The 27947-nt window shown below is 31.7% G+C and overlaps 2 protein-coding genes across 2 annotated transcripts; one reads left to right on the top strand and one right to left on the bottom strand.

Moving 5' to 3' along the window:
* Positions 1-23: 23 nt before the first annotated feature.
* Positions 24-16372, bottom strand: LOC139517460 (integral membrane protein GPR180-like). The gene is made up of 9 exons (XM_071308543.1): positions 15836-16372; positions 13711-13848; positions 12728-12928; positions 9915-10095; positions 7420-7469; positions 6552-6706; positions 6026-6217; positions 4081-4158; positions 24-2747 (listed from the first exon to the last, which is right to left on the bottom strand). The coding sequence occupies exons 1-9, from the start codon at positions 15990-15992 to the stop codon at positions 2586-2588; spliced, it is 1314 nt and encodes a 437-aa protein (XP_071164644.1). The 5' UTR covers positions 15993-16372; the 3' UTR covers positions 24-2585.
* A 157-nt stretch (positions 16373-16529) lies between these two features.
* LOC139517459 (zinc finger protein 37-like) lies at positions 16530-25947 on the top strand. Its single transcript, XM_071308542.1, has 3 exons — positions 16530-16688; positions 21541-23454; positions 24392-25947. Exons 1-3 carry the CDS (start codon positions 16596-16598, stop codon positions 24728-24730), a joined length of 2346 nt encoding a protein of 781 aa, XP_071164643.1. The 5' UTR covers positions 16530-16595; the 3' UTR covers positions 24731-25947.
* The last annotated feature ends 2000 nt before the right edge of the window (positions 25948-27947 follow it).

Genomic DNA, 27947 nt, shown 5'->3' with positions numbered 1-27947 from the left:
TGAAGCATTAATTAAGAACAAGATTTGAAAACAATAAATATTTTATTTGTTGTCATAACAACAACTTTACATTTTGACATAAAATAATCATTGCACCATTTGATGACTTAAACACCTAGTATTAGAACAATTACCACAAAAAAAGATGCAGATGATTTAACTCTTCACTTGACAATATTGAAACAGATGAATATGATTATTTTCAACAATGGTAAATGGAAAACAGCAGTCATTTATTTAGTTTAAAACAGGTAACAGTGGATTATCAAACGTTGCTTTCTTACTTTTAAACGCAATCAACTGAAATAAAAAAATCCTGTTTCAAAGAATTCTGTGAAAATTCATACATTTATAAATCATATAAACAGACAGAAACCAGTTTAATAAAAGCTCCATCTTTCTATGGTTAATTTATTTTTAGGAATGTTTGATTGATACTTTGTATTTTATGATGCTGTCTAACCTAGAAAACTTTCTACAGGACTATCAAAAACTTATGCTACAGATAATGATTGCTTATTTCAACAAAATAAAATATGACAATGAATTGGCATCAGTCATTAACTTAAACAACATACATGTAATACAGGTAAGCTGTCACCATAATGATTCGAACTAAATAACAGATTTAGAAATATTTTAGAGTATTTTTCATAATAAAAACAATAAGTAATGTGGTACTCATACAAGTTCTATTTAAATGTTTTACAGTAGCTACAGCCAATACAATTTGTCAGACCAGTCTATGGACAAGAAATTTTTACAAAATGTTTTAATTTTTCATTCTTTGATTGGTTCAAAGACACTTTTATTGCTATTCATCATAATTTGCCATCACAAATGAATCTTGCATTTATAAGTTATCAAGATCTGTATTTAGTTTTAACAAAAATTGAAATTGATAAAATTATAATTTGTGTTCAAATAAGCATAAGAAAATAAAAAGCTATACCTTCAAATTTAATTTGTAATGAAACAAAAAGAGATATGCTACCATTTTTACTCCAGATTTACACCCGTTTTTATCTTCTTTATCATATATATGCAGATAAATAGGCAAATTCCATGCTCAATATGAGAAATTCAATCACAAATCAGATGGTTGGACGAAGTACAAGAAATTTGAATTTAGAGGAAGGAAAAAAATGCAATGTAGTATATATGGAGGGAATAAATAAATTACTTTTGTCTTATGAATGTAGCACATTTATTCAGTTCTACCTTTCACTAGCTTAGGACTAGTATAACCTGATACTGATAAAGGTTATGTGTACCTAGTGGGAGATTACATAGCTACAAAAGTTTGTATTATCAATCGCAACAATTTAAAGACAACTTACCCTTCATAAATGTTTCATTAATCATTCATACATTGAATACATAACCATTTAATGAGCAAATTTGTATATGATATGTAACATTCTCACTTAAAATAATCTGCTCAGTTCACACAATTGCCACAGTAAATATAACATTAAATTGGAGTATACTAATGTCTAACATAACTTAATCAAATACATCCCTCCCCCAAAATAAACCAACACAAAACAATAATAAAAAGAATCCCATACAAAAATAGAGTATCTAAAGAGCTTGTGTCAATCACCTATATGCATCTTTAACAATGGCCATGCACTCTACAATGTTATTCCAGAATATAATGCACGAATAAAAGTATTTTTGGCTGATCATTTTTGTTGTTTACACTTTTTCTGTAACATAGTTTTAACCAAAAATCTAAAATGTCAATCAAAATTTTTAAGGGCAATGCCTACTATAAGGAGACTGAGGATTTCTGCTGTTTTCCACATGAAGTGGGAAGCCACAGACTAGTTCCCATGCGGGCTATTGTGGGTTTCTCGAGGTACGGGGCAGAGAGATCAAGTTATTGGTTGAAATTTCTCCATGCTGGAGAAAAGCGTGGTGGGAAGCCGCGGTCAAGTTCCCATGCAGGCAAGTAGATCTTGTCTTGCTGATCATTTTTGCTATTGATATATATAAAAGGAGAAGTCCGGCAGTTTTTGGTTTTGGTGGCCATGTTGGTTGCAAGCAGAATTACCAGACACATGTTTTTACACTAGATACCCTAATTGGCCCATTAGTTTCAGAACAGAAGATTTTTGTAAGGTTCATGAATGACAGGACGACAACAGAAACCAAACAATAGCAATTGCTCACACAGACATTTGGGCCATTTGAAACTCTATTTCATCATTCCCATTTTTTAGAAAATCTACATTTATATAAAATATGATGAATATGTAAAAAACAATTTCATATGTTTTTCTTCCAGAATATGTGTGGATGGAAAGAAATTATAAAAATACCCATTTAACATGTTCAAATAAAGCCTAAAGTGTCAATACTGTCCATTTCCAGACAGAATCAAATCCTTTGGTATGACCCTCTGTGCTGATGTTATATCTTGGATGTGTCCTACATACTTTCTGCTGGGACATTCTGAACTTTCAATGCCACTGAAGATCAGTTAAACAAAGTAATATTTTCATATATAATGACCATATTGGTCCCTTCACATCTTCTGAACACAGTTTTGGACAAAGTTAATTATCCATGTTGTTCTGTCATGAGTATAATTTGTATCCTAATGTTTTATCCATTCTGACATGTAAGGGGAGAGAACTTGATAAAGCAGATATTTCCCAATATAGGCTTCTAGACAGGAATAACTTGTACAGCATGGCCACAGCTCCACACTGACTCATTACAACTGCCATTGTAATCAACTGAAATGAAAACCACAAGCATTAATTAGTTTCATTTATGGATTTTATATAATATCAAATGGACCAGGAGGTAACAAATTACGTACATATAGAACATTTAAACAGGATGTATATACAGAACTTTACTTAGATAAACTTATTATACCATCACACAGAAGAGCTTACTCTCAGTTTCACTGTGGTGTTGCCCCAATACGTGTGGAGACAGGACGTTACGAGAATCTTCCAATAGATCAAAGAACTTGTTTTGTTTGTGACGATCACATTGAAACAGGGGAGTCTGTATTGACTGAATGTCTGTTGTACGATGATCTTAGAGACGAACTGTATAAGATTTTAAACTTTGAAAACGAAAATTTTAGTCTAAATTCATTGAAACTTTCATTTATTTTAACGAGTGATAAATTAATGTGATACAAAAATGTGCCAAAACCTGCAAGCTTATTTTAGACCGTAGAAGACTTTGTTTTATACCGATAATTGATGTTAATATGTTTTATGATTTAACATTTGTTTTATAATAGCTTTTTGAAAATTTGTAAATACTAGTTCCTTTTACTCCGTCTCTCATAATTATTTTTAGAATGGCATTAATAGTTTTAAAAAGGTTTACTTTTATAATGTAAAATGTGTATACTGTATTATTGATGGCGAGACGTTAATAAATTATTATTGTATTGTATTGATTCAACAATTTTATACCTTACCACTTGTCTCACAAAAAGCTTGCTAGCTCAAATTGGAAGTAGGAATTGTTATAAATGCCATTTCTTTTTTTTAAATTTCTACTTCAAGTCTTCTATACATTTAAAAAATGTAAATATCAATTATAGTATTTATTGAATTCATTTTTTCCAATTTTATATAGTTTTCTCTTCAGTAAATATCCATGGATTATTTGTCTTAACAAGCTTTCTGACGGAAGTTAATTTTATCACATTTGCAACATGTATAAAACTGAAACTTCACTTATATTTTCCTTAATACCATGTTACTTTCCAACAACAAAAAATCCAGCTTAATTTGATGTATTTGAATTTTAAGTACATAAGTGTTACACAAAAAAAATTATAAAAATCTTCTTTATGATATGTGTTTACTTAAATTAACTGTATTGATCCACTTTTTTTTATTCTAATGTACATTTGTAAATAAAAAAATCAGAACAGGTATGACAAAAATTCCACTATCAGCTGTTGGTTCCAACATGTCCAAGGGCCCTTAATCCCTGAAAATCGGGATATTCAAAATTTAACATGAACTTGATCTATAACTACCAATTCTTCAAATTAAATATGTTCCTACTTGCAATAATTTTTAATGGATATCTTACCTTATATCTAAGATATTCATAAAATATCCATGATATCACCACTATCAAGGGATAACATAAAAACCATAACATACAACTCTGAAATAGTAAAAAATACAACAATATAAAACATGATTTTATTCAAAGAATGGGAATGGTTCATCAGGCACATATAATGGAAATGGTAGTGCTAAAAATACTTGTGACATGATGCCTTTCGGTACTATGCCATTTTTTTCTTAGGAAATGATCAAAACCAAAAATTTGAAATCAAGGAATGTATAAATTTTTAAGGAGAAAATATGATGACTATACAGTCCTACATACAGCCCTCAAATTGATTTTTTTTTTACAAAACTACTGTTTAGATAAAAACAACATAAAATCTAAGTGGCTGTCAACATTCATTAAATCAAATTTGGCAAATTTTTAATTTTATCAGTAAAATTAACATTACACAGGTTGGGTCGGTTCAAATATCATGTTAGCTACAGTGATAATTTCTGCATCTTTTGTGTTAAATCTTGTGTACACACATATGGCATTGTTTTTGTGCAGAATACAGAAATACAATTTCAGTTGTATAATATAGATAAAAGAATAAACAATGTCATGACAGAAATTAACAGAAAGTAGCTGTTTGGTATAAACATTTCAACTAGTTATAATAAATAAGAACATTTTAAATAGATAACAATTTACATTAAAAAATGCATGACAAGTGGCATTTTCAAAGTTCATCTTATCAGTTATTTTGCACTTTACATGTATCACACAATTCAAGTTAATAAAATAAAGAACAAAAAAGGGAGGTTGAAAAATTTAAAAAAAAAAATCATTTAAATTTTACTTATGAATTGAAATACATAAATAAGGATTCACAATTTATTCACAAAGGCTATACCAGAATATCCTCCCCCTCCACACACACACATTCCTTAATAATGATTTATAATATTTTAGGACAAATGAAACTGTTGTTTTGTCCTTTAGTCATCTGAGAAACAACATTCCAATTCTTAGCTAACCATACTTTGCAGTTACTCTTAAATGATTTGTGCTTTGCGGAGAGGTCACAAACACCAATCTTATTTTGTATTGACTAAAGCACCTCCTACCCTATTTTAATCACAACGTCCAGTCTATAAAATTAATGATGAAAAATTATGAAAAAGGGAGATTTTTCAGTTTTCAGACAGTAACTGTTACTCAAAAATGCTTTCAGCTATTCTCATGCAACTTTGGTGAATTGTTAATATCCATTGATGTAAGTTTCCTTTTGATTTTCACAAATTTCTAATATGACATTGAAAGTAATTGAATTTTATTCTATGAAAATGTGACAGCCGTATCATGCGCTTATGGCGCAGCTATTTATTCATAATGTGAAATCTTCATCTATGACAAAACTGTAGTCAGGTAGTGTTTACATTGTTGGGAATCATATTACTCTATCTTGTACATAATTTAACTTTTTACAGAAAAAAAATTAAAACAATAATGTATTTAATTGAAAGTGACAAGTACTTAGATAATACTTAAGCTTATCTGACATTTAATACCAGATGAAAGAGCGCTCCAGAAGAGCAAAAAATAAAGGGCTGTGTGGTGGACTGTATATATGAAGCCACAGTTACAGATAGAACTTCATGACGTTTTCTGTTAAAATGTCTTAAAACATATTTGTGGTTTGTAAATGTAATAATGAAAGTAAATTCAGAACCAAGTAAAACTTTACGTTACATGTATATCTTTATGATCTTCTTTAAAAATAGATTGTCCAATTACATCGTAAAAACATAATCAAGGAGAATTAAAATTCACCAGTATTTTTCTTAAGACTATATAACAAGTGGAACCAATAAGTTCATTGTGAATATATGATGGCACTCAAATAAAGTATATTAGTATATGTTATGTTATTTTCATCGTCTTTATCAACAAAATATGACCAACAAATACTTACTTTAGTGAAAGACTTATAAAATTCCCTACGTAAAGCACTTCTTTCTGCTGAGACTGTTACATTGAGATTCCAGGCAAATAAGGCAGCTAATAAAATACGAAGAACTACAAGTGCTAAACCAGCATAACTACGATGAGCGTGATACATTCTGTGGTCTGTATCTTCTATCTGTTCCCATATAAATAGTATTGCCTACAAGGAAATATACCTAATGGTAAATACAGTATGTTAATAATATCACAATTGCTGACTTAGTGGTGTACATATTTTCAAAATCAAAATGAAAGTCTTCAATCATGTCCATGGAAGGCTATGTCACCTGACAAAGCTTTCTGAGTATATATTATACTTTCTAACATACTTAAGGTTGCAAAATGGGTAGACACAATAAAATTGTTTAACAGAAACAATTAAATTCAATTATTGTAAGTGATGGCATACTGAAAGATCCTTTAGATATAAAAATAAGAGATGTTATGTTTGCCAATTTATAGGACTTACATTAAAACTGTTATGTATTACATACCTGTATTACAGCCAAGACACCTACAACCCTAGCTGCAGGTTTTTTACTGATTATATGTAGATGTGATACTGCTTTATAACTTGTGCCTAAAGTCCATCCAAGACTTAGACTGAGTAACATGTACAACATAGCAAACTGAGACAACACATCAAAAACTGAAACAAAATAATACAAAAGTGGTAAATCAAAATATTTATACCATCAAATTCAAGATATAGTGAATTTTCTGGATCTATATACTGAGGGAAATCTTTTAAAACATCTTTTTTAAGGTTGTTTTTCTTATCATTGCCAAAAAATCATAATTACATCCTAAACTTTTGTTCAGATGAAGATTTCAGTGTTGTCTATGTGACATGTGGCAGATCAGTGAACCCATCAAAACCGTTCAGTTCTTTCTACTTCATATATTTGTATTATGTCTGAGTTGTTGTCAGGATTTTCACTCCCCATACAACATCATTATAACTTTTCACAACTTCATAAAAAGCATCCTGTTAAAATTGTGGTGACAATTTCAGACCATTTAAGAGTTCTTTTAAAAGTGAATTCATTAAATCACCTTAAAACTAGTATCAAAATTCTAAAATTCTTAGTATGAGAAGTTGGAGCCTCAACCTATTGAAAAGATGTGCTTTATTTTGTGATTTTGCAGAGAAGTCATCTTATTTTACATTCAATCTCAAAAACACAAAGAAACAAACACTATCATGACTATACTATTTCTAACTGTATTAAATCCCCTTAAATATATCTTTCAATATTTAGAAAACTTTGGGGTAAGTTTTCTTTTAAAATTATTCAATATAAGAAATGAAACAATAAAACACCAGTACTGGTAAAACATTTGTCTTTATTTTAAACTTACATTCAGCTATCAATTCTACAAATGATGAACCCATTCCATCTTTTGAATACCTGAAATTAAATGAAATTGAATATAAATCATGTATCATCATTTATATCTGACTTTTATCAAAAGCATAAAGATAAAATGCTTATGAACTGAAAACAAAAATTCAGCACAAATCATCAATGTTAAAATGAACAATACATGTACATGTGCTAAACCTATTGTTGAACAAATGTTTGAAAATTTTGAACCTGACAACATATCAATTCTCCATAGCTACCTCAAAATTGGTTAATTTTCATGTCTGCAAGCATATCAATAAAAAGCTATAAGAACTATTCAATTACTTAATTACATATATTCAGTTGTTTTCTCTATATTTTTGTTGTTGTTATGTCAATAACTAAAGGCTCTAAAGAGCCTGTGTTAGAGCCTGTGTCGCTCATCTTGGTCTATGTGCATATTAAACAAATAACACAGATGGATTCATGACAAAATTGTGTTTTGGTGTTGGTGAAGTGTTTGCAGATCTTACTTTATTGAACAATCTTGCTGCTTACAATTATCTCTATCTATAATGAAATTGGCCCAGAAGTGACAGTGGAAAATATTTTGTAAAAATTTACATGTACAAAATTTATGAAAATTGTTAAAAATTGACTAAAAAGGACAATAACTCCTTAAGGGGTCAATTTACCACTTTGGTCAAGTTGACTTATTTGTAGCTCTTACTTTTCTGTACATTATTGCTATTTACAGTTTATCTTTATCTATAATAATATTTAGGAAATAACCAAAAGCTGCAAAATTTTCTTAAGATTACCAATTCAGGGGCAGCAGCCCAACAACAAGTTGCCAGATTGGTCTGAAAATGTCAGGGCAGATAGATCTTGACCTAATGAACAATTTCATCCACAGCTGATTTTCTTTAAATGCTTTGGTTTTAGAGATATGAGCCAAAAACTGCATTTTACCCTATATACTATTTTAGCCATGGCGGCCATCTTGGTTCACGGGGAGGGTCACCGGACACATTTTTAAACTAGATACCCTAATGATGATTGTGGACAAGTTTGGTTAAATTTGTCTTAGTAGCTTCAAAGGAGAAGAATTTTGTAAAACATTACAAAAATTTACAAAAAATTGTTAAAAATTGACTATAAAGTGCAATTACTCCTTAATGGGGCAGCTGACCATTTTGGTCATGTTGACTTATTTGTAGATCTAACTTTGCTGAACATAATTGCTCATGATAATAACCAACTAGGGGCTCTTAAGAGCCTGTGTCGCTCACCTTGGTCTATGTGCATATTAAACAAGGGACACATATGGATTCATGACAAAATTGTGTTTTGGTGATGGTGATGTGTTTGAAGTTCTTGCTACTTACAATTATCTCTATCTATAATGAACTTTGCCCATTAGTAACAGAGGAAATTATTTTGTAGAAATTTACAAAACTTTACCCAATTAATGAAATTGTTAAAAATTGACTATAAAGGGCAAAAACTCCTTAAGGGGTCAACTGACCATTTTGGTCATGTTGACTTATTTGTAGATCTTACTTTGCTGAACATTATTGCTGTTTACAGTTTATCTCCATCTATAATAGTATTCAAGATAATAAGAACGGCAAAATTTCTTTAAAAATTACCAATTGGGGGGCAGCAACCCAACAACCGATTGTCCAATTCATCTGAAAATTTCAGGGCAGATAGATATTGACTTGATAAACAATGTTACCCCGTGTCAGATTGGCTCTAAATGCTTTGGTTTCAGAGTTATACGCTAAAATCTAAATTTTACCCCTATGTTCAATTTTTAGCCATGGCGGCCATCTTGGTTGGTTGGCTGGGTCACCGGAAACATTTATTAAACTAGAAACCCCAATGATGATTGTGGCCAAGTTTAGTTTAATTTGGCCCAGAAGTTTCAGAGGAGAAGATTTTTGTTAAAGTAAATGACGCCGGAAGACGACGACACTGGACGCAAAGTGATGAGAAAGCTCACTTGGCCCTGAGCTAAAATCGGCAAAATTTCCTTAAAATTACCAATTAAGGGGCAGCAACCCAACAACGAGTTCTCTGATTCATCTGAAAATTTCAGGGCAGATAGATCTTGACCTAATAAACAATGTTACCCCGTGTAAGATTTTCTCTAAATGCTTTGATTTTTTTAATTTAGTATTTGTCATTGGATGCTGTATATCATATTTGTTTTTTCCTTATTGTTTTGTACAGAAAGCAGGCTGTAAGTTTTCTCGTTTGATTGTTTTACATTTGTCATTTGGAGTCTTTTGTAGCTTGCTTTGTGGTATGGGTTTTACTTATTGTCAAAGTATGTAGTGTGACCTATAGTTGCTAGCTTCTACGTCATTATGTCTCATTGGCAATCACAGCACATCTTCTTTTTTTTTTTTAAAGCCATGACACAAAGAGATCATAATTTCTTTAGACAAGACCTTAATAAATAAATTTCTATCTATGAACAGAAATAAATGAAGAACAAACCTTTGTAAATGAATCATCATGATAAAGCTCCCTAATGCCTGAAGACATGTAGACACTGATAGTAATTGTATGACTAGCTGCATTGGTCCTCCTTTACTTAATGTTTCGTACAATCGTGGAGCAAATATACATCCTAATACAAAATAGGCTAAAGTCAATAACTGGTAAAATCTTAGAAGTCCTGAAAAAGAAATTTTAATAATTTGTTAAAATTTGAATGCAGTAAATGGTTATCGAAATCAAATAGAGTAAAATAAGAGAAAAAAGGAAACAAAGCACTCAGTTATGCTTTGTTTATAGATATCTTTGTAGAAATGTATGAAATCATTTTATATATATATATAAATATACGTCTGAACCAGTGACAACTCTACAACAGATTTATCCATCGGATCACCAGCAGTGATGGTGATACATGGCTGTGTACATTCTGTATATACAACTCGTCTAAACATCAACCTAACAATGTTAGATCTGTATGTTATACATATATAAAGTGCCTAGAAAATCAACCTAACGATGTTAGAGTAGATTTGATTCATAACTTCCTCCCCGGCCGGGGCATATATATATATATATATATATACAACTCGTCTAAACATCAACCCAACAATGTTAGATCTGTAAATTTGCTTTCGCAAATTTTTGGTTCTTCCATGCCGGGATTCGAACCCATGCTACTGTGATATCGTGACACCAAATCGCCTGCACTGCAGCCGTCCCGCTAGACCACACGACCACCTGGGCTCTCAAAAAAAGAGCTTTCGGTGGGCATGTGTTACCTTTCCACGTCAGTTTTAATCTAGCGGCGTACTACAGTACATGATATATAAGGCATGAAGATGTTATTGTTACAGATCAGCTAAATTATCTATAGTAAAGGATCCTACAAATTAATGTAAGATACAGTCACAGAAAATAATTATATTCATAAGTACGTCTGAGTCAGTGACAACCCTACAACAGATGTATCCATCGGATCGCCATCAATGATGGTGATACATGGCTGTGTACATAATGTATATACAACTCGTCTAAACATCAACCCAACAATGTTAGATCTGTAAATTTGCTTTCGCAAATTTTTGGTTCTTCCCTCGCCGGGATTCGAACCCATGCTACTGTGATATCGTGACACCAAATCGCCTGCACTGCAGCCGTCCCGCTAGACCACACGACCACCTGGGCTCTCAAAAAAAGAGCTTTCGGTGGGCATGTGTTACCTTTCCACGTCAGTTTTAATCTAGCGGCGTACTACAGTACATGATATATAAGGCATGAAGATGTTATTGTTACAGATCAGCTAAATTATCTATAGTAAAGGATCCTACAAATTAATGTAAGATACAGTCACAGAAAATAATTATATTCATAAGTACGTCTGAGTCAGTGACAACCCTACAACAGATGTATCCATCGGATCGCCATCAATGATGGTGATACATGGCTGTGTACATAATGTATATACAACTCGTCTAAACATCAACCCAACAATGTTAGATCTGTAAATTTGCTTTCGCAAATTTTTGGTTCTTCCCTCGCCGGGATTCGAACCCATGCTACTGTGATATCGTGACACCAAATCGCCTGCACTGCAGCCGTCCCGCTAGACCACACGACCACCTGGGCTCTCAAAAAAAGAGCTTTCGGTGGGCATGTGTTACCTTTCCACGTCAGTTTTAATCTAGCGGCGTACTACAGTACATGATATATAAGGCATGAAGATGTTATTGTTACAGATCAGCTAAATTATCTATAGTAAAGGATCCTACAAATTAATGTAAGATACAGTCACAGAAAATAATTATATTCATAAGTACGTCTGAGTCAGTGACAACCCTACAACAGATGTATCCATCGGATCGCCATCAATGATGGTGATACATGGCTGTGTACATAATGTATATACAACTCGTCTAAACATCAACCCAACAATGTTAGATCTGTAAATTTGCTTTCGCAAATTTTTGGTTCTTCCCTCGCCGGGATTCGAACCCATGCTACTGTGATATCGTGACACCAAATCGCCTGCACTGCAGCCGTCCCGCTAGACCACACGACCACCTGGGCTCTCAAAAAAAGAGCTTTCGGTGGGCATGTGTTACCTTTCCACGTCAGTTTTAATCTAGCGGCGTACTACAGTACATGATATATAAGGCATGAAGATGTTATTGTTACAGATCAGCTAAATTATCTATAGTAAAGGATCCTACAAATTAATGTAAGATACAGTCACAGAAAATAATTATATTCATAAGTACGTCTGAGTCAGTGACAACCCTACAACAGATGTATCCATCGGATCGCCATCAATGATGGTGATACATGGCTGTGTACATAATGTATATACAACTCGTCTAAACATCAACCCAACAATGTTAGATCTGTAAATTTGCTTTCGCAAATTTTTGGTTCTTCCCTCGCCGGGATTCGAACCCATGCTACTGTGATATCGTGACACCAAATCGCCTGCACTGCAGCCGTCCCGCTAGACCACACGACCACCTGGGCTCTCAAAAAAAGAGCTTTCGGTGGGCATGTGTTACCTTTCCACGTCAGTTTTAATCTAGCGGCGTACTACAGTACATGATATATAAGGCATGAAGATGTTATTGTTACAGATCAGCTAAATTATCTATAGTAAAGGATCCTACAAATTAATGTAAGATACAGTCACAGAAAATAATTATATTCATATATTCATATGGATTATATGTTGACCTCTAGATGGCTTTCTATTTATTGTGATGTTAGAATGCTGTTTCATTGACCTTTATCTCATGTCACATTCTATAAATATCTTTAGTATTTACCTGTTTCATCATCTCCAAAATGTTCTGTAGGGTTCCCTAGGGAGTCTGGGTTGAGTAATTGTATTGTATAATGTATGTAGTTAGGTTTGATCTCTCGACTGTCATCTCCACAGGTGTTATCGTCCACGTATAACACATGATAAAGGTGTGGTTTATCTATGTAACTTACTGTAAAGTTACCAGTTCTGTTCTTTATTTGATCTGTTCATAAGTAATGATAAGAACGTAAAATCTTTAAAAATTATACACCTTAGCCATGTGCATGATTAAGCAAAAGATAGTACTTTTTAGGTATGTTTTCTTTAATAAAATGGTATTTATTCAACAAGAAAAAATTAAATATAGTTAATGTAGTTTGGGTCAGATATTTATGAAATTTCCACCAAACTAAATTTGCTGGTTTGACAAGAAAGCCTCTGATAAGTGGACCAACTGGTATGCAGACTAAGGGCCATAATTCTGGAGAAATTTGGTCAACTTGAAAGCAAACAAATCTTGATCTGTAAGTCAAATTTATGCATTCATGTTTTCTTATATGGAAGATTAAAGAGATATACTCTGTACCTTACATATTTAATATTTGAAAAAAACATGCCAAAATTAGTTCCTTGATTTTCAATTGAGTTTTTGTTGACATCATTAATTGAACATTATTACATTTCCTTTAAAAGAGCATATCCAAAATTCATCCCTTTGTACCTCCTGCAAATCATAGCATTGTATGCATATCTCATAACATCTGTATTCCACTACATCATGTGACATTATCAAATGTAATGCATGAGTAATTATTTTTAAAGTTTTTATATCAAGTTGTCAAATAAAGTGCAGTGACTTAGAATTGTTAATGTCATTTGGTCTTTGGTAGAGAGATGTTTCAATCATATCACATCCTCTTATTTTCATATTTACATAATCTTGTTACTTTTGTGATAAAAATAAAAAAAATAAATGAAAGTTTAAACTTTACAAATAATACCTACATACAGCCCTGGCTAATTCAAATTTATTTTCACATGCGTCTTCTTGTAATGCATCATTCCAATCATCATTTAAAAACAAAACAAACTTTGGTGAGGAATGACCTGTATCATTCAAGGTGTAGTTCAATAAAGCTTGACCTGTTATAAAATATTAATGTCAATATAATTTTGAATAAAAATGCATAGTAGTCATGATCATGATGATATAAATACTAATTTATTGTACATTATTTTAAACTAACTGATTGAGATTACTAGACCAAAATGTAACCTAGCAATACTAGTATATACCACTTCAAAATCTGGTACTTTGTCAGTGATAATCTTATTTCATACATTAATTCACATTTTCAAGAGTTATAGTGTTGGGGACGGTCTATTTATAGTCTCTGTTAAATTCATTCTGATTCTCATCATAGTGACTTAGAGCCCAACATATGTAAAACCTATTTTTATGTTCAAGTTTTCATAGACATCCACTTCTTTACGAAACTGGATTCTACATAAACCCACATACCCTAAAGTCTGTGAGTATTAAACATTGGTTCAGGCTTGCATAAATTTATAAATTATGAAGAAAATAGATATCCAAAATAATGTTTTCATGAAATTAGGGGAAAAAACACATATATATGTAAAATATGTTGCATGTATCTTGAAATGAGCTTCATCATTTGGTCTCTGATTGAGACTTGTCTCATTGGCAATTATACCACATCTTATTATTCTTATATTTAGTTCTAGAAATAAATGTAGTCCGAGTCCGTAATTTGTTTTTTGCACAGACTCTGACAGTCTTAACAGTAGTCTCCAACTATGGTCTGAATCATATAGTGTCAATTTTAGACTACTTTCAATCAGACAAGGTAATCCTAGTGAAACATGTAATCATGGTAATAGGGATTAAATTTCTCTGATGTTTATAAATTTCTGCACATGCAGCAGATGGATCAATGGATAGATGGATGGCTGTTTTTAACATTCATATGCAATGTAAAATGCATATTAAGGCAGATGACTGAAAATATGATAGGCATGTATGACTATAAACCCTGCGTTGAAAATACTGACACTCTCAGTGCGACCATGGAAGTACTATATTGATGCTAATTAATCAGTCATTTATTTTCATTTTACTCCCATGGTGCGACTGGTTTATAATGTGCTAGTTACAAGGTAACAGAATGAACATGATGAAGGAATACATATCAATTTACCAAGACACATAACCAGTCTGCACTGTTAACCACTAGTCCGATGCCCCAGACTAGTAAATATTGTTTCGGGCTAGTGAAAATTTTCAAAATTTAATATAGGTTTATAGGGACAAGTTTTGATATTTAGTTATCGGACTAGTAGTCAAAAAAGTTTTTGGCGCAGACTGCATAACTTTGACTCCAAGCCAAACAGTCTGCTGTTCTTTCTACTTAATTCTACATGCTTTCTAATGGCTTTAATAGCGGCTAGTACCATTTTTCAAAGTCTTTAATTTGATATAGCCAGGGTTCTAACCTCTAACATCCAACACATGAGGCCAACAAACTACCATAAAAACACAGAGCTAGTTCTAATACACCTTATCGCTATTTGTCCGCCATTGCTGGAAATCACACAGGTTCCCGTAAAATTTTGACGTCATAAAACAAAATGTCTGACGCCACAATGGAAAAGTGATTGTTGTTGACGTCAAAAGTTCAAGCGGACGGGTCAGCCGGGAATAGCGATAAGGTGTATCATAGCAGACATCAAACAAACAAAATATAAAGGCCTTTAAAGACTTAAAAATTTGCATGAGCACAAGATTTGTTTCAAAATTACCACTGATATGACTATACCATGTATACCAACCTGCAACCAACCCCTTACCAGAGCCCAGTTAGCTAAATAATTTCTCTGTCAACTTCAGCTTAAAAAAGTGTATTTATCAGGCATGTTTGTCAGGGGGGTATGCATAAGAATGAAGAATCCCTGGCTGGTAGATTCTGTGTCAAAAATGATTTTTTGAATTATGGGAAAACAATTTAGAAAATTGTTTAGAACAAAGAATCAAAAAAAGGGTAGTAGACATGGTAGAAGGGTAATTTTGAAAATGTGTTGAACTGCAAACCAAACAAAAGCAATTTACCATGAAAGCAAAATGTTGTTAAATACTGTCCCCATTCGTTAATGGCTGAATGACTTGAAAGTGTTCCTGATATGGTTTTGCTGTTCGTTGATTTTAAGAAATAGGAAAATATTAACAAAACCGAAAGGTGTCGAAATGTAAAATCTTTGAAAACCATGTTTCGACATAAAGTTTTAAATATCTTTGTTGTAAGACATTAAGTATCATTTTTCATGTCATATTTTATAACAAGTCTCTGTCTTTTTATCACTTTGGCAAATAGTATGTTAAAATGTGTCTCCCAGTTTTCAGGATTTGCAGTCTGCTCTAAAACGTGTAATGTCGTAAAAATATGATATAAAAAGAAAGGAAACAGTTACAGGGATAGACAAAATTTGCTTGAAAACTGAAAAATGTTTGATTGCGGTACATAACAAAAATTTGGTGCACCAAAAAGCATAATTAAATTGGAAATTTCAAAAGAAAAGTAATGTCATTAAATATCGTAAATCGGCGACTAGAGCGACCAATTTCTGGTGATAACAGAGTAAAGTGTTGAGATATGCAAACAGATTTCGGTTCACATTAGGTAAACAAACTTCTTTTATTTGATACTTTTATTAATTGTGTATTTTATATAAAATTTATGAATTAGTTTTAAAAATAGAGAATTATTCCTGATTTGTTAGGGACGAAATAAAAACCCAAGGTGCCCAATTCTACATTGATTCAACACTTCACCAAGTCATCATGTAAATACAGACGAAAATTAGAAGAAAACATGAAAAGAGGGAGATGTTTTGTCAATTCAATTGAGTTAAATCTACCTTTTTCTATTCTGAAAGAGATAACATCAAAGAATGAACACGAAGATGTAAGAAACTGAGAATATCATACATTAATCTGCTGTGTAAAGTTGTATATCTGTATATGGAATCAAGACAACTCGTCCCACGGGAATATCGCCCCACATCAAAACACCCCATCTTTTCACCAACTCGTCCCATCTTTCAATAATCACACCACTCTTGTTTACCAACACGCCCCTAATTAAAAATTTTGCCTCACACTGGTTAACCAACTTGCGCCACTGATGAAAAATGGTAATATCCCGTTAATTAATATGAGGCAGGCATAACCTGTGAATGGGGACGAAGTCTGTATGTATTATTTTTTTAATTCAATCACGTTGATAAAAGAAACCGAAATACCGTACGTAACGTTCCCGATTTTGATTCTGTTGTTAGGGAATTAGCTGTGACGTTCTTTAAGTTATGACGTCATATTCGATGTAAACAAAAGAAACGCTTTCATCAGGTAACGTTTTTCATATCAAACAATTATTAAAATTGAATTTGTATTGAGATCCAATCTTATATTTTACTAGACTGATAAATATAAATTTTTTCAAAGTCTCATGCAAACAAGACAGATATCTGCGCAAAAGCGGAGAAAACCGGAACAGGAAGTAGATCTGAAAAAAAAGTTAACGAATTTGAGTTCATTAGTAGAATGAAAAATTGGGAAATTTTCCTGATTTTTTTTTTTTTTTTTTTTTTTTATTGATTTTTCTACAGTAATTGGGGACTTCGTCCCCATATAATATTACTGCAAATTCGTCCCGCTTTTCTTAATATGGGGACGAAGTCCCCAATTACAGCAGAAAAATCAATAAAAAAATTTTTTCATTCTTCTAATGAACTCAAAATCGTTAACTTTTTTTTCAGATCTACTTCCGTTTCCGGACTTGTTTGCATGAGACTTTGAATCAAATGTATATTTATCAACCATGTCAAAATATCAACAAATATACATCATATAGGAAGGAACTCAACACCCAATCATTTTTAATAATTGTTTGATATGAAAAAAACGTTACCTGGATAACAGCGTTTCTTTGTTTACATTGAATATGACGTTATAACTTAAATAACATCACAACTAAATCCCACAACAGAACCAATATCGGAAACGTTACGGTATTTCCATTTCTTTTATTAACATGTTTGAATTAAAAAAAAAATACAGACTTCGTCCCCATTCACAGGTAATGCCTGCCTCATATTAGTTGTATTTACATTGTACCTGATAATTGCAGGTTTCAATTATGACAACAATAGATTATATATTCAAGCAGTAAACTAACGGCCTAGCCAAGATCAGATGTGCATTTCATATTGGGTCTATGTTATAGGCTTGTAAAGACAAGAAGATAAACTTTACATAAGTAATACATCTTTGAACTGAAGAAGAGAATGTAGGGCTTCACAATGAATATCAAATATCATGTATAGGTGTTACCGTTTAAAAAAAACCCACAAAAATACACGCTGAAAATGGGCAAAATTTCACGTTATGTTGTTTCATTTAAAATTTCGCTGTTTTTATCAATTGATAGTTAATAAGTGAACTTAATTTGAACTACATTATTGGTTCATTGCTATAGACAATTTATTCATCTTTCTTTTACTGTTTGTTGCAACAAAAAATCTTCAGTGGTTACAAAGTTATGATAAAAAGTTGAATACTATGCGCTTGTTATGAAATTTTGTACTTTTGTTTTTAGCTTGCTCAGTGTAGTGATAAAAGAGAAAAATTAATCAAATGTATGCTATTATGTGTTTTGTTTTCTCTTCTAGTATATACATTATCAAAAACTACTTCATTTATCAAAATTGCAGTACCCTAGCTGGAGATATATGCCATCAAAGTTGGATATACAAATAAAGTGAAAAAATGTCTTGTCCGTAGACATGCATTCCCTAGTAAACTGGAAGCATAATTACATTAATGTTGCATTGCTAAGTTCCTGTTCTTTTGTAGATATGAAAACACTACTAACATTTTTTTTCTACCATCTATTAATAGAGGAAAAAATTCAAAAATATGTCAGAATGTCTTGTCCGTAGACACATGTCTTGTCCATAGACATGTCTTTTTATCAATATTGCTTGGCTTTATGGGTCTTAATTAGTCCTATGTGTTGTTTAAACTTAGAAATATCTTATTTTTAATAAATAAATGGTAATTTAAGTGTTCTCAATTTTTGTAAAATTACTTTACAGGAGTGGATTTTAAAAAGTGTCAGATTATCAGTCATAAAAAACATACCTTATTTTACTTTAATATTGTTTATTCCAGTTGCTGCATACCTTAAAAGATTAGCTAAATCAAATGAAGAAAAAGTATTTCTCTCTCTCTAACTTTATCTTTTGCATTTCAGTATTAACAGCAGATGAGGAAGTGTCTACGGACAAGACACTTGTACATAACAAGTATTAAATTCAATTATTTGTCTGCTATGGAACTTAAATCTTATTTATAGGTGATGAAAGTTATCTATTCAAATTAAAACTCAGTATTTTTAACATAAATATAGTCACAATTAATTCTAACAGTTATTTTTTTTAACTGAAATTGTCTTGTCGGTAGCTAGACATTACCACAATATATTTGTATCCAATTTCCTTGAGTTCAGCCTAATTTGATAGGTAAAATGACTTTTTATGTATGTTATTTTTTCAAGAGAACACATTCAACTATGTCAAAATTGAGTTTTAATAATAGTTTGATTGTTTTAAACAGTAAGATATATGACCATATATGGATTTCAGTTAAAAGAATGTGTCTTCATTTTGGCTTAATCAATATATTATTGAGATATGTAAAGAATTATGGGTACATTTTTATATTTTCCAAAATTAAAAAACACTGCTTAAAATTTAATTAGTAACTTTTAATCTTAACTTTAACAATCCTCTTTGAAAGCATTTCATTGAATATCAATAAAATGTCTTGTCCGTAGACATTATCAAAATGTATTTGTTTCCATTTTCCTCGAAGTTAAGCATCATTTGATAGATAAACCTGATAAAATGTATGGGTTTTTTTTCAAGATAACACTTTCAGCTATATCAAAATTAGGTTTTAATAATGCATTTCATTAAATATGAATACAATGTCTTGTCTGAAGACAAAACATATAAATTGTATTGCTAAGTTTGTTTGTTTATTGTAAGAATATGCATCAAGTTATTTTAACGTTCTATACACCAAAAGAAAGGGTTCTTTTGGAAGTTTTGTTATTTATAGATAATTTTAGATACAGTTTTATCAGATCAGATTAATGATCAAAGAAAGCTACTGTTGTTTGAAATAACTGTGAGTCAAACATGTTCTTGTTATTATTTTTTCAATTAAAATGTTTGATATTCAATAGTTCTAAACATATTTTGTTGTCTTTGTCATTGACCAAAAATCTGTCACTGGTGACAATGTCTTGAAGGCAACCATTAAAGAAAATTATACAGTTTTTAAACACCATTTATTTAATAAAAATATTAAATATTTCTTTCAAAAGCTGCATGTAATTATATAAATGCTTCCAGTGTTAGCCTAAGGATTCATAATTTAAACCATTTTTGATCCAAAATATCAAAAGAGTTTTTCCCTGAGGTGATACCCATTTTTGACTTCATGTGAAACACAAAATGCACATCTGATTGTGGCTAGGCCGTAAACATGTGCATATTAAAATAAGTACAATGTACATAATTGGTGCTTCCAATGTTACACGTTGCTACCATATTAAGTAGAAAATGCACATTTGCCATGTTTTGCTTTCAATCCAGTCTTAACAAATATATCCCTCTATACATGTAAAAGGATAATCATTATATACAGGTTTAATCACCATATGAAAGGTTTATTGAGGACATGCTGTTGTGGACTCTTTTACTAGTACAATACTTGTACATTAATTATATACGAGTATTGTTCAACAACAATACTTGGTATACAAGTACTGCGGTCGCCACGTTCAGTTTATCCCTCTTTTATTTGACAATTTGGTCCACTACTGGGATTTGTTATGTTATGCTCAATTTTCATTTTTGTCAAGCCTGCAACTTTTGTCATAAAAGAAAGACATAGCGATTCTTCATTCCATTGTCAGCAGTGGCGTCAGTGAATATTTGCTCTGTGGTTAAGATTTATGAAATTTTAATAACTTTCTTAAAGTTAAACTATCCTGGATTCCTACCAAACTTGGACAGAAGGTTATTTATGATCAAACATGTCAAAAGCTAGTATCTAACAGGAAATTTTGTAAAAAAATATTTCCTGTTTTTTCCTTTGATGACTATTAAATGGACTTAGTTTTTCTTCCAGTTACAGAAGCTTCTTACAATCAAAAGATAATATCTGGAGGACAAATTTTAATAATCTTTTCCCCATTTTTGTTAAGCCTGCGAATAACAACTTAAGTAGATGAGACACTGGGTTCTGTGGAACCCTTTCAAATTTTTATCTTTACATTCTATTTTCAAGCAGAAAAAAAACAAGCAAGAATTTTAACAGAAAAAAATAAAGTACTTAATACAATGGAAATAATTCATTCAGAAATAGTAAACCAGTCGATCACATGATCGGAAGTGAAAAATAAGCAGGAAATTTGAAAAAATTATGAAAAAAATATAGCGACACGCTTGTGTTGGATAGCACTGTGGTCAGTACAATAGAACAGCGGGAAATTGTGATAGCGCTGAAAAGAGCAGCGCTAAAACGGCCTGGGGAGAACACTGTAATAATATATATGTTCATGGGATTTCTGAAACAGCATTTCGTACTTCATTGGGTTTGATGAACATGGAAAATTCTCTAGTCATAGAAAAAATATACTGAAGCAGGAAACTACAATGTATGATAATTATTACTTTATTTTTCAGATTACCAGCCTGTTTTGGAAAGGCCAGTGTTTTGAGAGTGATAGCTCATGCAAATTTAGTACCCAGATTTGTGAAAACAAGTTTAAAGTCCAGATTAGGAACACAAATATAGCTTTGAAAGGATGTAAGTTGTCATGCACTATTGCAGACATTGAATCAACTGAATACTTGGATTGGGATTGCGATGAAAAGACGATCAAAGAAAAAGAACAACCTATTCAAGCTGATGATGGGGAAATTATTAATCAGCAAGGTGCTGTTAAAAGAAAAAGAGGTCGACCAAAAGGAACCACAAAAAGATTACCATTGGGTAAATCACTTGAAAACGACAAAACAACTTTGAACGCTGAAGACTCACATAATTCTGGGATTGACAATGAGCCCAAAAAATATGGATTGAGAGGAGTAAAATTATCACAGGCTGTAATGAGGGCAGAAATGGGATCAGCTTATAAAGAAAAGGAATCTTTAAACACTAACAAATGTAGTGATATCCAAGAAGAATCTAAAAATCTGGTACAATCAAGTCAGGCAGCTGAAAATGTTGATGTAAGCACATATAATGAACAAATTCTCAAAGAAAAAACTGATGTAGGTGAAGATGAAAATGTTGTTGATGATGATGATAAGGATGCTGATTACATAGGGAATGATTATGTTGGATATATATCTGAAGATGAGGAGTTTGAACCTGTAAATATAAAAAGGAAATTTGGTTCTTTAGTAACTAAGAATAGACAGAGAAAAAGGGTTAAAATTGACATTGGTGATGTAAATATTCCAAAATATAAACCAAAAACTCGGTTTTTAAAAAACAAAGGATGCAAATATTGTAAAAAACTTTTCTATCATTATATTGGTGTTGAAGAACATGTCAGAAAGTACCATATTAAAGAGCTTGATGTTCAAAGCTACTTGGAAGAATTAAAAGAATTACGAATAGAGAAGTGTGAAATATGCAATAAAACCTTTAATAATAGATATCACTTAATTGAACATGAAAAGAGAACACATTTAGAAAATGCATCAGTCAAATGTTATAAGTGTAACAAAATTTACAAAAATGTGCAAAGTTTGAAAAACCATATTAAAGCTGTACATAGTGTAATAGGTCAGCCATTTGCTTGTCATCTTTGTGCAGCTAAATTTAAGTGGTCAACAACACTTAAACAACACATTGAGGAGATCCATGAAGGGAAAATGAAGGCAGTTTGTAAACATTGTGGAAAGAAATTCCCTCGTCAAAATCTTTTAAATCGTCACATGCGTATACATGGAGTTGACCAATCAAAAAGATTATGTTGCAAACATTGTGGAAGAGGATTTTGGTATGAACACAACTTACAAAGACATGTTAAAATTATACATGGCCCTCATGAAGAAAACTTTCACTGTTCATACTGTGGTAAAGGTTTTAATATGAAGTCTGCCATGGTGACACACGTACAACAAGTCCACTTTAATATCTTTCCTTATCGTTGTATTGATTGTAATGTTGGGTTTAAACGGTCAAAATTGTATCGCCTGCATATGATGAAAGAACATGCAGTAGTAGACTGTGATACTTTAAAGACGAACGTAAGACATTTCAAATATGGAAAAACAGAAGAGGACTTATTTTATTGTTCACACTGTAGTTTAAGTTTCTGTTACAAGACTAAAATGGTTGAACATATGCATTCTGCTCATGGAGAAGATTTTCCATACATGTGTACCCATTGTAATCAAGGATTTTTAGAGAAATCTTTTCTTAGTCACCATTTGCTAATGGCACATAATGAGATATTGCCTGCTGGTGAAACTCAGGAGGAGGAAAAAAATCGGTTTCAGATGGTAACCATTGATATCAATGGACAAAAGAAAGACTTGGAAGTAGAATCATTTAATTTACCTCAACCGGTTGTTATTGAGAAGGTACATTTATAGTTAAAATAGTGTTCAAAATTCTCAACATAGTTATTTCAAACAAATATATATCAGAGTAGAAAGAAATCTGGGGTATTTTATTTGTAAGATAGCAAGATAACACAAGTTTACAAAATGAAAAGATATCTATAAGTTTCTATGCTGCCTTTCTTGATTGGAAGGCATCTTTACCATCTGAGGCAATCTATAGATTGCCCAAAGTCAAGAAATGATAAATTCAGCAGTTAAAATCAAGGATCTTGCACCAAAACAAAATTCTTTATGGACATGAAAGACAAAAACCTCATATGAGTGGACATCTAAACATCCACAAAATTTCATATGATATTGGTCTCTGAGAAACAAATAACTTTGCAGCCATATGATTTGGTCGACCAATGCATCTTGAAAAACCTTCAACCATGTACAAATGTACTATTAAATGAAAGTGAAATTGTTAATATCTTTCACAGTTCAATTGAAATTATAATCTATATAGAATAAATTACTTACAGTTTAATTACAATTAACTTCAGAACTAAGGCAGCCTTTGTACCTTAAGTAAATTTCTCTAAAATATTCAATTCTAAATCTTAGCTGATTTTCAAAAAATTAACACGATTACTTATTATGATCATGATGATGAAAGAAAAGAAATGGCAGGTTAGATATATAGGATAAGCACAGGAATTTGTATTGTATTTAGAGTTATAGCATCCTCATATAAATTAGTTCATTGACCTACTTTTCATTTTCCATTGACCTATTATCATGGTTACAAAAAAATGTATGGTGTCTATTAAAGTTTCGATCTCATATACTACATGTACACAGTAAGTCACTTGCAATCATATAACCTTTTGAAAAACTGATAAAAACATTTATACATAATTATGTCAACTTAGTACACATTGGAATTGTACTTAAATGTATTTTTATTTTGTAGACTGAAGAAGTTGGCAATATTGTTAATGTTGAAATAATAGAAAATGAAATTCTGTCTGAAGAAAATGGAGCCCAGTCATTATTCTTTGAAGTATCTAAAGGTGCTGATACAATACATTATGTCATTGAACAATCTGCTAATGGTGATCCAACAATTCTACCTCAGGAACTAGCAAACTTACTTCTGGCTGCTGAACAATCTCTACAAGGTGCTAACGAAGAAAGTACTGATGAAACACAGTTATTGTCACATGACCATGAAGTTACTGATAATACTCAAATTATAACTGTACCTTCATTGAAAATTGATGAAGTTGATTGTGTCGAAGAAAATGTATGAAGATCTGAAAATTGTTTTAATTGATGAACATTTTTTAAGTTCAACATGTATACATGTTTTGTACTTAAAACCATTCCACTTCTGTATTATTCCCTTGCATTTTACCATTCTGTTATACAAACTGTCTAACATGAACTTGTCAATCTGACATTTTTTGCAATCAAGAATGTACAAATTAATTTGTTAAAATGTTGTTGTTTCATGACATCCTCGAAAAAAACATTGTATTTTCAGATAATGCAGCACCTAAGCTTACTATTTATATACATGTATAGGGAACTAATTTCTATCACCAGAATTAAATGTTCAAATTTCATAATCATTGTTTGTAGGCTATTCCTCTACAGTACAGTAGATTTTAAGTGATGCAAAGAGAACAGTTTTCTTTCCCTTTTGTCAATTTTCGTTTTTGAAGGTGATTTAATCATGGTCTATGTAGTGTATTTATACCATTTTTGTTCACTATGTCCTTGTCTGTAGTAAGGTTCTAGATTTCAAAAAAGTATAATTCCTATATAATTGTCATGACTGTAAACTTGTTAAGTCAGGGCTTTCCTGACAACTAATTAGTTTACAGCTACTAAATTCTTTCATTGACACAAAGATTTGATTTGTAAATTTGGCTGGACCTGTAGAAATCTTATTACAACAGCATTTTTAAGATGGAACATAACACTACAGGGAGATAACTCTGCAAAAATCAGCTTAACATTTTAATCAAGTTGTATTGTTAAGGTAATATTAGGCTTCTCAATGATCAAAATTAGTGTTTGTCAAACTGCTATATGTCCGTTGAAATTTTTCCACAAAAGTGTGTGGTTTATGTTTTTTGAAATTTTTATAATAGTTTTGTCAAATAAAAGTAAATATTTGTCAAAATTTTATCAAAATTAAACGAGCCAAATTAATTTTAGTCAAGGTGTTTGATACCACCTTAAATTTTATTATGATATTGTTTATGAAGTTTGCAAATTAAGACACATTTATAAAGACTAATTGTTCCTTTCAATAAACTTATTCTTTCATGTCATCGATTCAAAGTTGTAGTAAGATCCTGAATAATTTTTTTTATCAATGATTGTGTTGAGCCTTTGAGACATAGACCCTACATTCAATTGTTGGTGTGGTCAATAAGTTGGTTCAGTCTGTGGTTACAGATTTTTATAAATCAATGACTTTGTAGATCTTTCATGGATTGTTATTAAACATGGACAGAAGTCTTTTTTATTATAAAAAGACAGAATATGTGTCTTGAACAAAATTATGAGAGTCAACATTTAGAAAGTCTGGAACTCAATTTCTGTGACATCAATATCTTTGTCAAACGTTGTTAGTTTTTGGTAGCCAAAATTTCACTTTTACTCTGACAGCAACAAATACAGACGAGACACAGAATTATGTGGAACTGTTAACAAACTTTGATATTATTATGAAAATAAGATGTGATTGGTATGATTGCCAATGAGACAACTTTCCATCAGAAACCAAATGACAAAGAAGTCAACAACTATAGGTCATCATACAGCTTTCAACAATGAGCAAAACCCATACTTCATAATCAGCTTTAAAAGGCCCTGAAATGATGAATGTAAAACAATGCAAAAGAGGAAACTAACGACCTGATATATGTACAAAACACTGAAGGAAACAAACAAACATGATAAACAGCAAGAAATGAAAACCACTGAATTACATGCTCCTAACTTTGGACAGACACATACAAAAAACTTGTTTGCTGGCCACAAATACTTTCTCTTACCTAGGACAGCGGTGTAACAGAATAATATAAGAACAAACTATAGCAAGCATTGAACTAGTATATATTTGTTTAGGGGCCAGTTGAAGGACGCCTCCGGGTGCGGGAATTTCTCGCTACATTGAAGACCTGTTGGTGACCTTCTGCTGTTGTTTTTTTCTATGGTCGGGTTGTTGTCTCTTTGGCACATTCCCCATTTCCATTCTCAATTTTATTCTGAGAGTATTGCATGACGATACAAAGTACCCTAATGGTTAAACATTAGTTGAACTGGAACAAAATGCTAACTTGATCTACAGTTAGGCAAGGTGTAAACTATAGAACAAATATCAAGTCAATATCTTCATGCATGACCCCAAAAAAAGTGGAAAATTGATTATTTGAGTGAATCTTATAAATCCAAGGACATAAACTCTGCACAATATCATCAGACCAGAACAAAATTCAATCTTGATCTGTAACTTGTCATGATTAAACAATGTACCAATTATCTAATCAAAATCTTCAAGCATGTCTAAGAAAAGTGCGAAAATGTTAAGTGTTCAAGGACCTTAACTCTGCACAAAATTATCAGGAACAAAATTTAAACTGTAACTGTAACTTATGATAAAATCATATACCAAATATCGAATCAATATCTTCAAGCATAAAAAAAAGTGTGGAAAAATGATTTGCTGGACTGATGGATGGACAGACAGACAGGGTGAAAACATTAAGTTCCCTTTGACTTCATCGGTAGGGTACTAATAATCAGTTGAAAGGGCACAGCCAAAGCAAAAAAATATCAACAAAAACGCAGACTGGAAGTGGCAGGAAAGCGCTTAGTACAAGTCTGAGAGTACTCACAGTTTCTGACAGCAAACAGTCAAATCAGCTTTTCTCATCACTTTGTGTCAATCATCTGTTGTCATCATCAACTTAACAAACATTTCGTCCTGAAAATACCTGACCAAATTAATCCAAACTTGGCCACAATAATCATTGGGGTATCTTATCTAGTTTAAAAAAATGTCCAATGACTGCCTGCCTACCAAATAGGCCAATATGGCTGAACTAGAACATAGGGGTAAAATGCAAGTTTTTTCTTGAAAACCCATATAAGATTGGACAGGGGCACACTCATCAGAATATTGTAAACTACCTACTGTTTATCTACATCAAACTGTTGATGATTTTTTATTGTCAATGCATTTAAATTACTAATTTAACCAATTTTTTTCAATTTTTACCTATAATCTTACAATCATTATATACTCCAAATATAGTTGGTCTAATGCTTACAAAATTTGAAAATTTGACCAAAACACAAAAAATTAACATGTACTAATGAACTATGAAAATGAAGTCTAGGTCAGACATAACCTAGCCAACTGACATGTACCCCATACAATCATTCCATACACCACATATAGTTGACCTATTGCTTATTTACATACTGCTTATAGTATCTGGGAAACCAAC

The sequence above is a fragment of the Mytilus edulis genome, chromosome 3 (assembly GCF_963676685.1).
Source record: "Mytilus edulis chromosome 3, xbMytEdul2.2, whole genome shotgun sequence".
In the NCBI taxonomy this organism is placed as follows: domain Eukaryota; kingdom Metazoa; phylum Mollusca; class Bivalvia; order Mytilida; family Mytilidae; genus Mytilus; species Mytilus edulis.
The sequence above is the reverse complement of the archived record's forward strand: the minus strand, read 5'-3'. Positions and strand labels throughout refer to the sequence as shown.